Genomic DNA, 13,866 nt, shown 5'->3' on the forward strand with positions numbered 1-13,866 from the left:
CCGCCGCAGGGGGACGCTCCTCGCGCTCCGACAGCCGGCTCCCGCGGCCTCCACCGGGTCAGGACGCAGGGTGGGGTCGGGTGAGTCGTGGCGCCCCCACAGCCGGCCGGGGGCAAGGGCAGAAGAGAAGAGCCCTAACTCTCAAGACTACGCCATAGCCTTCCCCCTCCGCTAAGTGAGGTAGGAAGGAGGGCCAGGAAGGAAGGGAGGTTTGGGGATTATCCGACGTCCAGGGGCCACCCGTACCCGACACCCTAAGCGGCCGGGGCTCCCGCCCGACCAACCGGCTCCGAGCTTGGGGGTAACGCGTCCTCAGCCTAAGCGGGGAGGAGGGGAGCCGCGTTTTCCCGGGGCCACTGGGGCTCCGCAGTGTGGGGCTTGAGGCGGCAGGAAAGGTCCAGAGTGCCGGCCGCGCGGGCCCGGTTCTGCTGCCCGAAACTACCAATTTCCCAGGGCCAGGGGCGGGTTGGGCCGCGGGAGCGGGCAGGGAGAGAGGCTCAGGAAGGGAGGCGGCCACGCCCACCCCTGCACGTGCCGCGTGGCCCCGAGGCTGCGGTGGAGGATGCGCCGGCGGTGAACCCGAAGACCGTGTTCACCTGTGGCCGGAGAAGAAGGGGCCTCTCAGCAGGTTCTCGGAGACTCCCTAAAACCAAGGCCCGAGGGTCACCCGGAGCTTGCGCCGCAAACCCAAGCAGGGAAGTGACTGGCGCAAGGAAACCCCAGGAGCTGAGCAGGAAACTGAGGAAACAAGATCCCGGTTCCCCGCTTAACTCTGAAAAGCCTTATGCAGACTGGGGAGGAGGGGGCAGCTGCGGGAAGGTAAACTGGACCAAGTCGCTCCATTTATTTATCCCCATGTCTTCGCTGCCTCCCATCCTTCCTCAGGCCCGCTCTGATCCTTTAATTCCCGGGACTAGATCATGTTCACTGTGAAATTTAATTTAACCGTCCCTCCCCGCGCCAGCCGGTCACGGGCACCTCTGCGCCCCCTGGCGGCGGACCCTCTCAGCTGCTTCTTCCTAGTGTGACCTGCCTGGCTGCTCTTTAAATACCTGCCATGCAGTGGCTTTGAGAAACGGCTATGCAAACACTAGACTGCTCATGCAACCCCTGGAATCTAGTACTTGGCGGTTCAGTGACAGCAAAGGCAACAGGAATAGGTAACTTCTAGTCTCATATCCTTATGCAGGGACCTACAAACTTGGAATTGTCAAGTAGATTGTGTGTGTGTGTGTGTATATATATATATGGGGGGGAGGGTGCTGTTGGTTTGGTTTGTCTAGTCTATCACACTCTTTTTTCTTTTTTTTTTTACTTTGCTCTTCACTGCAAAGCACCTCTTGTAAACATCCCTCCTTTATTTCCAGGTCAGGCCTAGGTTACCCCAAATAAGTTATTCCTTCCAAAAACGGCAGTACAATGCTCTTGGTTGTATCCCAGGAGCACCAAAGCATCTGATTACAGAGGCTGTGCTCATCCCTATCAAGTGCTACGTAAGGCAGGGAGGGCCTCAACATTCACTCTCAGTAGCTAACTTTCCGGAATTTGCACCCCAAATAATTTACAACATCAGAAGTAAAGATACAAATAAAGATGTGTAGGCAGTGATTCTCTCCATGTGACACTGAAACAGTCCCTTCAGGACTCTTTCACTGCTCTCACCCAATCAAAGAATTTTCTATACTATCTCCTACTCCAGCCACTTCTTTTCTGCTGACCCTGAGGCAGTCAAGCGGTAGAAGTTAGCAGAGCAGTTCTATTACTTTCTGGAAGTTTTTGCTGAGATGCAGTTTAGGGTGAACATTGCTCTCTACCCTTGTGTAAAATGGGAATGTTAGTGCAGATGATCTGTGAGTGACCTAAATAAACAGGTTGTGTGCAAGAACTAAGTTCATAGTTTCATATGTTAAGAGACTTGCAGCTCACTAGTGTTTCTCTTGGTCATACCTCATCTTTTATCTCTACAGTATTTTTTAATGCGGATACTTACATTTGAATGTAGTGTCTCCATCCTCCTGGAATCAGTTATAAGGCTTCATTAAGGTCTAAATAGTCTTTTTGTTTTTAGAAATGCTCATATAGTTATCTGACACCCTGTCCTCTTTTCTAGATTCTTCTGGCCAAAGAGAATGGATATTCAGTATCAGCAAGGTACTTTCTCTCCAAGTCTCCATTTCCCAGTGCTCAGCTCTGTCCTCTTGCCCCTATCCCTCACCCATCCCAAGCCACATGGTGAAAACACATATTGGATCAGTCTTTGCCATACACTCTGTGCTGCTCACAGTGGTCTAGCAATGCCCTATTCTCAGTAACGACAGGTAGATCTCAGACATCCTCACTAAATGTTCCCAAATGTTCTGCCCCTGCTAAGTAACTAACATCAGTGAAAAGCGGGATAGGGGGAAGAAATGAATGAAGCATAATGTTAGTTTTAGGGCTGATCAGTGGCAAAGTTTGGGGGATGCCATGTACTACTCCTGATGATAATGCTTTTTCCTGCAGCACTTGGCACTAATATTATGAGATTATTGCTACAAAATGGTCAATGAAGCCTCGGTCTTTAGGACTATAATTCCAAGTTCCAAAGAAGAGCAAACTCATGAGAATTTCCTAAAGCCCATACCTACAGCCTGTGTCCAGGGAGAAGAGGTGCTGCACTCAAACATTCCAGGATATTTATTTATACTCTCCCTGAACTAGCACCCACTTTTAGCAACTCACATCAGGAAACAGCCAACTCCATAAACCTAGACTCAAATGACATTAATAAAAGTCATCCCATTGGTTATAAGCTCTCTAGTCACTAGAAAAATAAGCATCAACCAACCAAGAGGTATCAGAATGAGAAAAACCACTGATTTAAGATAACTCAGGTTGCAGGAAAGTACATTTTTTTAATCAATATGCAATTTTATCTTCAATAGTACAGAAAAACGGGGAGAATTATAGCTCTTACCTGGATTTGCAGTCCATTTAGAGTACCCGAGAGATTCTGGGGGAATCATTAAAGATAAATAACCAATCTAACAAGTCCCTGTCATGAGACCAAAGTGACCCTTGACTACTCTACTAGTAAGGTAGTTCTTAGCCAAGAGTACTAACCTCCAACTGGAGTGCTAGTTGACCCACAGAAATCACTGAAAGATCTAAACGTGATAGTTACCCTCCTAATGGACTGACACCTTACAGTTTCCTATCCTATGGATCACTTAAACTTTTTGTTTGGATGTTTCTATGAGATCTTCTCTCCTTTTTTACAGGAAGTATGATGACATCAATTCTCCGCCTGTGCTCCTGAGAGAGCTGCCCCTGACTACTGAGTGCAAAGACGAGGAATGAGAGTCTCTTACAAATTCATGTACTTAGGGCCAAAAGGAATATCCTTCTGTAGTTTTAAAAAGTAGCACAAAATGAAATGTCCAGTGACCTTTGTTACTCTGACAAGAGATGATGACATTGGTCAGTGGGGTACAGAGAGTGAAAGGAAGTGAAGCTGCCCTGCTCTGTTGTGTTCATCCCTAGCAGTAAAGTCAGAGCACAGTCCCACTGCCAGTGCGACCACACTCCGCTACAAAAAGCTCCACTAGCAAGCCGAGAGGCCAGGAATTACTTTAATGATTTTGTTTTTAAAAAGTTTAAATGGCAGCACAACCATAAAGTTGGTACATCACAGAAACAAAGGTCTTTGCAGGCAACACTGATTGGGAATAGCAAAACACTTGACGGGTGAAAAAAATGAAACTCTAAATTATATACAATAGTAGCTAAGGGTAATATTGAAAAACAGTCTTATTTACTGTGACTCAAGAGTTAACTTGCCATTATCTATTGCTTATTTATTCAAGGTTGTAAATAATACTTATATAGAGACATAGAGATGTGTAAAAATGAAACATCGTGAAAAAAATACAATTTTTCAATTTCATATGAAACTCAAAGTATAAGTTTTGTCCAATATGGAATGTACCTACATTTGTTTACATCAGGGCTCTAAAATCCATTTAAAAATTGATTTTGTTTTTAAAAAAGAAACAACTGACCCACCATGCAAGTCCGCTGTATAGCTTGCTGGCTCAAAATGAGCATTTTCAGGTGAGGTCTGTTTTTTCTGCCCAAAGTCTATCATGATTTCTTAGTTGTACTGGCCCGATCGTGGAAAGAGTTTCCATGAAGTCTGATGGCAGCATCTGGATGAGGGACAGTCTGGGTAACGGGATGTGAGTAGAGAAGAGAGAGGTAAGAGCCCAAATCCTTATGAAGGATGACATTCAGTTGTTAAATTTTAAGGGGTAGCCAATGGCTTTTTCCAGGCACTCAACTAAAGAGCCAGCGGAAAGAAAATCCCTCTCTACTTCTACAAATTTGATATAGATGGATTTGGGGGAAACTCCAGGATCCACAATACAGTTCTGAGACAAAAACCCATTAATACCGACCCAATCTTTGCTGAAGGTTTTGGTATTTGCTTGGAAATGTAAAAATAAGCATTGCTGCAGAGTCCTGACCTCAGCGATCCCGAGGTAGCAATAGATAATTCGGGTAGGTTCTATTTCCACCTGTAGTGAGGCTTGTGCTGAAAGGGTTTCCAAGTCAACCCGGCCCTCCTTTCCTGGGTCCAGGGAATGTCGCTCCATGTGGGGTGAGGGGGGCCTCTCAATACACTCTTCATAGCCAATGGCGTAAAGGCCTGGGCTTTTGGGAATGCCTCCTGGCAATAAATACTGAACAACGTTCCCACCAGTTGGTTTGGAGTGGGCAATGGGTATCCAGTCAATTTCCATGTGCAGCTCCAGGCACCGCGCTTCACTAATAGTGATCTCCAAAAATTTGTAGTAAACATTTTTCCAGTTCATTTTCTGCACTCGGGTCATGATGATCCGTCCCTCAGGCTTCTCAGAATTGAAGTACTCCCGGAGTCGCTTGCCAAGGGGCACCTGGGAGCTGATCTCAGCATAATGGTAACGGATATCCTCTTTCCAACGGGTGTTATAACCAATTCCAAAAATGGCCAGTTTATTAGAAAGATGAAGCCTTGAAAAGTCTGTCCAGCTCTGAAACAGTTCCCATTTCAACTGTACGGATTCCAAAATCTGTATGATATTCTGCATGATGTCTCTTTTCCTGGAAAGAGAAATAAAAGTCAGATTCTTCAGGTGTCTGGATGAGCACTGTCCAGTAGAACTTTCTGCAACGGTGGAAATGTCCTGTGTCTGTGCTGTCCAATGTTAGCCATTGCACTTAAGATGTGGCTAGTGTGAGTGAGGTATTAAGTTTTTAATTAATTTTAAATTACATTTAAGTAGCCATAGGTGACTAGTGGCTACCATACTGGACTGTGCAAGTCTAGATAATCATAGTATTAAAATCTGAGACATGCTCACCCTTAGGAAGTTCCTAGGAACTAGTGAAAAACTGCTTTCCATTACTTCTAAAGTCTGGCTGTATTCCACTGAGTAACTGTTGATACATAAGACCCTAGGATTTCAGAAACCAAGGATCGTGTACTTTTTAAAGTGGCTATTATAGTGCATATGATGACCTTCAGACCTAACTGCCAAAAGCAGGTGAAGGATGCTGTACTCAGAAAAGTAACCAGGAGGTGTCACTTAAAAGAATGAACACATTAATTTCTAACCTGGAGATTCTGAAAGTTCAATAAGTTTGGCCCATACACGCTGGCCATAGGAAAACATACAACTGATTATGACTATTGATCTGATACAAAAACATGAAAAAAGGGCATTTTCTTCCATTTGTCTGAAATACATTACTACTCCCAAATTTAAAAGAACTGTCAGTTTAGCACAGAATTAAGATCTTAGAATTCAGATGAAAAAATTCCATTATTAAGCTTCAGTTTTTTTTTTTTTTTTTTTTTCTTTTGGCGGTATGCGGGCCTCTCACTGTTGTGGCCTCCCCCGTTGCGGAGCACAGGCTCCGGATGCGCAGGCTCAGCGGCCATGGCTCACGGGCCCAGCCGCTCCGCGGCATATGGGATCCTCCCAGACCGGGGCACGAACCCGTATCCCCTGCATCGGCAGGCGGACTCTCAACCACTGCGCCACCAGGGAGGCCCTAAGCTTCAGTTTTAAGAGAAAAAAAATTCCAGATAATGAATTGAGATTTTTCTAAAATATATTTTATAAAGGGAAGCAAAAGTATAGAAATTATTTCAATTTTGATTTGGACAGTTAACAGAAGAAGACAAAGTACAGGGAAATTCTTGTTTCACATGCTGCTTAATTCATGTAATTCCAACGGATACTTCATGATGATTCGTACATTTATATGAGGATATTTGTTTCTCAGGTAGGGTACAACTTTGATATTGGAAGACTGAAGTTTGTTAAATATCAACTTAGCAACAAACAATTACACTCGACATCAATCATAGGTTTAAGCTACAAAAATACTCAACTACCACACTCACATACAATCAAACACAGGCAAGAAAAGAGGGTGTAATGGTGGTTTGCTAACAGCTTTTTGGAAGGAGACAGATCCTGGAAACTTTATTCTTAAATTCTCATACCTTCTGGAAGAGCTTTTGGAACAAACTGGGGAATCTTCCACATAGTCATTCTCTCTTACTTTCCTTGATTTTCTTTTCAAGATGGCAAAGAGCTAATGTTTTGTTATCAGTTGCTTCTTGAACCAAAGACTGCCCTGGACTTATCCTCCACACTTTAGTTTGTCTTGAAAGCTACTCAAGTATCTAAGTGGCCATCAGGATGAAATCACTGCATTTCTGGAGATTGTTTCTCTTCTCAGAGTACACAAAAGCACTCAATCACTTTTCTAATATTTAGATTGCGGTGCTTGTGAGGCTAAGACATAGGACCATGTTTCTGCATGGGTCAATGCTTTAAAGAAAAATTATCTTTCATAGCTACCATTCTTCCTGTCCTCTTTTAAAATATTTTACTGATCTCAAGGAGGACTAGGCTAAGGAGGTGGGGTGGAGGGCAGAGCTTTTTGTCTGTTTTGCTCACTGCTGTATTCCTATGCCTGACATACAGTAGGTATTTGATAAATAAGTGCTGACTCTTCTTCGTGGGTGAGGGGTGGTATATCTGACTACAGGCTGTATCAGCTAGTTCAGGCTAATCCCACTTAAACTTAGAAGGAAAAGATCCCGTGCCCAAATGAAGTTATTTTATTCAGCACTGTCATAGCCCTAAATCATCAATAAGGAACAGTTCTGAGGAAACTGCTGCACTGGGAAATGAATTGTCTCTTAGAACCCTCTCACCCTGTGAGCTGAAACCTGGAGAAGAGGCAGCCACACACGACATTTCTGCAGAGCCTGTCAGTTTCCTGCCCCACTGATCTGATCTCGGCCTGGAGCTCCCTGGGCTCAAGCCTCAGATGAGCTTTTCACAGCTATGGAGCACAATGAGAACTAGATCCGGTTATTTAAACAGTTCCTGAGAACTATCTGTTGTGTTTCTGAAGTTCCAACCATGGGAAAAGTTCAGGGGGTCTGAGATTGGTGACACCAATTCTGTGAAGCTTGAGTTCATCCCTAGTTACGTCAACTGGGCCTCCCCTGTAGTTCCTAAGCACTTGCTTTTTGAGTCCCAAAATGGAATATTATAAGGAATTTAGGTGTCCTTCTGGCCCTCCTATCATTTCACTTAACCCCAGACAAACTCTGGGCCCTGTGACTTATCTTTGTATCTTATTTAAACATCCAAACACCACATCCACACACAGGAAAAAACCATAAACACGCTTATTTTCATATATTTATTTCTTCTTGTTGTATACAACATTCTCAACATTTTGGATTAACCACTGGATAACTTAGGCTACGAAGATGAGGAAGAACAACTGGACATGCTCTCTCAGTGGCACGGCTGTAACTCTCAGAGCATGCTTTATGACAGCAAGACTTTTGTCATTAAACTTAGGTAAATACACTTTGTAGAAAGGTGGAACATCTACTTACTGTGCTTCTTCAGAAGACTCTTGTTTTATTTTTAATGTTCTCTTTGTGACAGGTATTTCATCTGAAAAACAGAGGTTTTGAAAAAAGTTATATTTTCCTAAGTGGTGCATACATTTATGTAGCCAAGTAGCTACATGTCTACTGTTTGTTCCATACTTTCCAATGCGAGAACTTAATTCTAGTGTCAAACACTGTCCAATGCCAGATTTATAAATATAACTCTTACATAATGAGATGCATACATTTACATGCAAGATCAGAAACCAGCTCTACAAGTATAAAATTCTTCAAGGTCACCAGTGGATTTCTAGCTAGGAGCTTAAAGCTTAATTTCATGGCAAACATGATTTTTAAAGGAACGAGAATGAAAATAATTCTGTTCTATTTAGATTTTCTATGTAGGTTTTAGAGAGCAATTATTCCCCCAATATCAGGATCAATATATACTATGCATGTTATTTTTTTCCCAAAGGTTTAGGTGACTTAACTCTCTCCAGCAAGACCAGAGTTAGAGGATGCCAGAGTAATTTAGACCTCAGTACCGTTCTGAAATTAAGAGGTAGTGATCACTTAGCATCTGTCCTTTTTATTCTTGTAGTCATCAAATTCTCTCTCTTACATTGTGTTACTCTTACAGTTTTATAACCTCTTTCTTCACTCCCTCTCTCTTCTGATATTTGAGAGATTTTTTTTAGACGCAGCATTCACAAGAAATATTATCATTTAATCCTTTTTCTTTCGAATTAAGCCTTTCTCTATCATCAGGAGTTCTGTAAAATAGTGCCCATTGGCTTTTGTCTTAAGCTAGGGAGGCACATTTATAGTACCAATCCTTGGGGGCTACCTGAGTATTTCACTGGAGAGTGAGAACATTTACTTGTAAGTGAGCACTCATTATACAACGTGCTATGAATGTGCAGAGGTTGCAGCAGAAACGTGATTAGTACTTGCAAATCATGAAAACTAAAATTGGAGCATGTACGGAAAAGAAGAAAGAAAAACAACTACATATACCCTCTTACTTAGTCCACACAAGTTTAGATTTGATGGCCGAGTTTTGTTTTCCATTTTTAATGTGAAGACTGGGAATAAATCATTCCAGCTACTGTTGGCATGGGATCCTTCACAGAGTTTGAAGGAGTATGATCCCTGATAATGTTCAAATATCAGCTCGTTTCAAACCAAGGCTTCCCTTCATTGATTATTCAGACTGAAGCCTAGAAAGGGATCTTTTGCAAATCACAAACAGGAAAAAAAAAAGTATTTGGGATAAAGGAAGGAAAAGACAGTTATATCTGTACCAGTCGAGCCAAGAGTCAACACTCTTAGCAGTCATCTTAGAACTAAGAGGTGCAGGATATTTTTAATTGCGTAGCCTGTCACTGAGCTTCCTTGTGCAGCCCAGCATTAGGAATTCTTCTGTGTCTTTAGGAATTTTGTGGAACCCAAGTCACTAAGCACTAGGCTGGTAGTTTAAGGATACCCAAATTGCCCCCAGTAGACTGGCTATATGCATTGTGCTGTCAGTGGGAATGGTATAAGATATTACAGATATGAAGTACCTGTGCACATATAAAGATATGTATATGCACGTGCACGTGCGTGCACACACACACAAGTAACATAGATACTGGCTCTCTTACCCAATTCCTGATCTGTTGGATAGCCGTGGAGATCCTGACTGTGGTTTCCCCAGTCCTCCTGTGAATACTCCTCCATAGTGCTGCCATCTGACTCCAGCTCCTGGTACAAGCCACTACTGTTAATAAGTACAGGCTGGCAGGGCTGAGCATCCCATCCTCCCTGACCAAACACCTGTTCCAACTGTTCAAATGTGTAACTGCTCTTTCTTTTCCCAACACCATGTTCTTTCACCCGACTGTAACACCTGCGAAGGGTCTAAGACACAAAGTCTTTTGTTATTCCTTTAAAGCTGTACTTCCTCTTCCAGGTACGGACCACAGATATTAATTACTATTAGACAGACACAGACAGACAAACACAGACACATTGTTACAGGAATGCTAGATTTTAAATTCATGATTATATTAGAAAAAAATACTAATTTAGCATTTACTCAAACATGTTATAATTCAAACAATTACTTTGCAATTAATTATCCATTAAACAACAAGAAACATTACAACATTATTGCATGTGTCCCATACACGTATTTGTACACCCCCACCCCCATTTTAAAAGAGTAAGAAAAAAAAAAAAGGAAAACAAGAAATACCAGCCAGCCAATAGGATGCACACCTGCCACAGAAAAGAAAGAGCTGCTACTTGTGCCCAGAATTTGGAAAAAGTGAGGGGGGGGGGACAGAAAGAAGAATTGCCCAAAGCAAAGAATATAGCCTTCCTTACCCTTGATTAAGAAGGAATACGGGGTAAAAGCAACTGCCTAAACAAATCAGCTGGTAAAACTTGTTACTTACATAGTCCATAATCTTTACTAACTCACTCTGTCTTTGGGGAAGTTGCAAAAATTGAAAAGAGATCAAATCAATAATGCTACAGACTTCCAGTCTCAAACATCAATTATCAAGAAACAATACACTAATACCTACATCTAAAAGTTAGCCAGTGATAATACTAGCCTATTCTACCAACTCAAACTGCCAGCCAAACACACCAACAAATGAAGCCAATAATTTCCTTTTCGGGGGGGAGTGAGGTGGAAGGGTGTTATTTCACTTCTTTTTCATGGCACACAGCAAATATCATTATGCAAATCCACAGATCAAACCTGGATAGTTTTATTATCTTGCACAACCCTTCAACTTGCTTCGTGGTCCTCTAACGCGTATTTCTGATGATTTCCTTAGTTTCATGGTACATCTTATGCTACCTTACACGACATTTCAAAACATAAATCAAGGACTTAGTCCCCGTCCTTGGGCCTTTAGTTCCCAATTTAGTTTAGTTACATTCGTCCTCTGTCCCATCGCTGTCTCCTTTTTTTTCCTTCTGCTCTCCTCTCTGCTTTACTGGGTTTTACTCTGAGGATTTTCGTGACAGACAAGACCCTTTTTTCTCTGGTGGCTCCAAATACTTTCTAACTCAGCTGTGTCAAACAAGTTCACCTCAGGCTTACTTTCCACACATTAGCCAGACTATAAATTTCTCCTGAATGTGAGATGACTCTCCATAAACCAATATGTCCTCTATTCTCGCCAAACAAAAACAACTCTGAATAATCTTTATCGGGCCTCCTCGGAAGTTCAGTACCTTTAAATCGCAGTTGATAAACTACAGGAAGACACCCTGTCAAATACTTTGCAGATCTGTCCCTCAAGGCCAGAAATCCAGATGGGCAAAAGGAATAATAAACATAAGACACGGATGATGATCTCCCTCTGACACAAGCAGAGGAGTGACTAGAGTCACCCCGTCCTAAAACCAGCCAGCCTATCACCTGCCTCATTCTCCCTTTCTGGAGATTTTTTCTGGTGCCTCAAATGATGCCTTAAAGAAGTTAGGTTTCTGCCACACTTTAATTAGCGTTCCTCCTCTCTCTTTGTAAAGGAGAGTCACAAATACGTAACACACAACTTTCTGGAACAAATCAGAAATGAACCTGGGAAACGTGTGATGAGCGACCCTTCCAATGGAAGGAGACAAATGCCTGCAGCAGATCTCATCTGACTTCCTACACACTCCCCTTCCCGGTGCCCTCTGCCCTCCCCCCAGGGACTGGAATTTGAATTGCAAACGTCTCCTATTTATTTTTATCTCACAATGTCTACTTTCTGCCCTCCAAGAGCACCCCAGCCACTCTTCTCAGCTCCTCCAAGGACCGTAAATGGAGAGTCCCAGCCATGTCCCTGTCACCCTTCCAAGGCCATAAATGGAGATGGAAACCATGCCACTGCTCATTACTTACTGGCCGCCTAGAGAAAGGCATTCAGCACACAAAAGAGCCCAACTGGATCTCTCACGGAGGGTTATTTCAGAAGCCAGGGAATAAAACTAACATTCCTTTGAAGGAAGGGGCCACACTTAGGACGTGACCTAGGCATAAGCAAAGCCACCAATCTTTGACACTGTATATGGTGGGAAACCACAGAAAAGATTTACTTTCTCTGAAACCACCGAATCGAGCTTAAAATTTCACTTGGCTTGTGTAATTATGAATAAGCAAACTAAAAATATCTAAGGGTTCTAGATATGGAAGAATAGTCAGATGATATATTTTATATTTCATCAAAAAAGCCTGACAGATCTTGCCACCTCTTCCTTTGTAGTGTACTTTTGAAATACACTTTAATAGTGCAATATGCTGATATGTAAAATATCTATCAGGGGTCTGAATGCAAAATGTTTGGTAACTCCTAAATCCATATGATAGGTATCTGATGTATTGAAAGATTTCCAAATTGATTTTAACTCTCTCAAGACATAAATATACAAAAGACGTATCTTCTGGATTCAGTAAAGACCACAGATCCAAGGAGAGGCTGTTTAAATAGCACGTATCAACTAAGAAAAAAAAGCAAGAACTTAAACATCAGCTTGACTGCTACTATAAGAAACACTGGGGTTTAGATAAATGAGAGGGACTTTGGAAATGGATAAAAAGGACATATGGAGACCTTCCACTTCTTATCATCCATAATAAATCAGAAAAGGTTACACTTTCCACACTCTACATGATTAACCAAAACATATAATTGATTGTGTGTCTCTGTCAACAGTCCTAAATAAACCAACTTAACACCTACTATAAATCTTAGATTAAGATAATGCTCTGGAATCTAGGAAAAATGAAGTCTTGCCTCCCATTTTGGACAGCCATACCAAACCCAACAAGAACCTCAACTCAGCTTCCTTGGAGAACCATTTCCTGTTCAACACAAAAACCCTGTTTCTCTTCCTTCTTCCTTTACCTCAGTCATCTTAGAAATTTATAGTCACTTAGCTCTAGCAATTTTTTAAAAAATTAAGATCTCAGAGGGGAAAGAATTTGCTTAAAATTATTAAAGACTATTCTAGTCACAGTGTAGAAGAACACTTTCCTTATTGTCAGGAATGTCCATGGTAAATCAGTATTACTGTCTCCTCCCTGGGACAAGAGCTATGAGATAATACTATATCCTGAGTGAAGTTATAAGGATAGAGGTCAGGAGAAGTCAAAAAAATCTGAACAGAGGAACTAAAGTACAGGAAACAACCTGACCAGGTGGTCAGATCAGAGACGTCCAAAGGTATTTGATGTGGAAGAAATGCCAAGTGAATGCTTGGTAAATCCACCATGCCAAGTGTTCAATGACTAGGAAAGGAAAAGTACCACAGGAAAGACGTGAAAGACGTCCCATTACCAAAGCAGGGAGAAAAATCAGATGGCTGACAACTGACAATTTATAGACAGAGGGAAAGTTTTGCCAAAGTTTAAGATTACAGTGAAAGAAAATGAGAGAATAAAGATGACATTCATTGTGGATGAACGTAAGGGGAGTCTGGAGGTAGGGGATGGGGCAGGTAAACAAAGGCAGGAGTTTTAGATTGGCAGGATTGGGGGTTTAACGGCAGCAATGCAGAGAAAGACCCAGGGTTACAGTACACGTAACATTAAATACAGTGCACAATGCAGCTATCTTGCCAAAGTAAGTAAATCCAGTATTGGGTTGTATAAGCAGAGGAATCACATGTAAGCTATGAAGGTGGCTCTTCCTCTCTATTCAGCACCGGTGAGGCCACAGCTGGAGCACAGCATTCAGTTCTGGGCATCGAACCAGCTACAAGAGAGGGAAATTGTAGAGTTCAGAAAAGGGCAAATAAAATAATGAAAGGCTTGGAAAATAAGATCTTTAAGTAGGGCCAGTGGTTTCATCAAAGCCCTTCCTGACATTATATAAGCTACTTTGGGGGGTAAAAATAAGGTTTCTTTTGTTTCAGTGTCCTCCAATCCCTCC

At 42.2% G+C, this 13,866-nt stretch overlaps 1 protein-coding gene and 1 long non-coding RNA gene across 8 annotated transcripts in view; one reads left to right on the top strand and one right to left on the bottom strand.

The window, feature by feature from the left end:
- The first annotated feature begins 66 nt into the window (after positions 1–66).
- On the top strand, positions 67–3,416 carry LOC309808712. Its single transcript, XR_014294783.1, has 3 exons — positions 67–180; positions 2,111–2,151; positions 3,261–3,416. It is a non-coding gene; the product is annotated as an uncharacterized lncRNA (long non-coding RNA).
- The window catches only part of MSANTD2 (Myb/SANT DNA binding domain containing 2), a 29,486-nt gene continuing 18,535 nt past the window's right edge, over positions 2,916–13,866 (bottom strand). Inside the window, exons 2-5 of one of the 7 annotated variants that reach the window (XM_082629288.1) lie at positions 9,767–9,850; positions 9,595–9,694; positions 7,952–8,012; positions 2,916–5,121 (exon numbers count right to left, since the gene is read on the bottom strand). In XM_082629288.1, the coding sequence (XP_082485414.1) occupies positions 4,269–5,121; positions 7,952–8,012; positions 9,595–9,694; positions 9,767–9,850 (1,098 nt within the window). In that variant the 3' untranslated portion in view covers positions 2,916–4,268. Of the gene's footprint in view, positions 5,122–7,951; positions 8,013–9,594; positions 9,851–13,599; positions 13,690–13,866 lie in introns of those variants that run through there. The other 6 variants (XM_082629289.1, XM_082629287.1, XM_082629286.1 and 3 more) reach the window with 6 other exon arrangements.

This window comes from Mesoplodon mirus (assembly GCF_964341445.2).
Source record: "Mesoplodon mirus genome assembly, chromosome: 7".
Lineage (NCBI taxonomy): Eukaryota > Metazoa > Chordata > Mammalia > Artiodactyla > Ziphiidae > Mesoplodon > Mesoplodon mirus.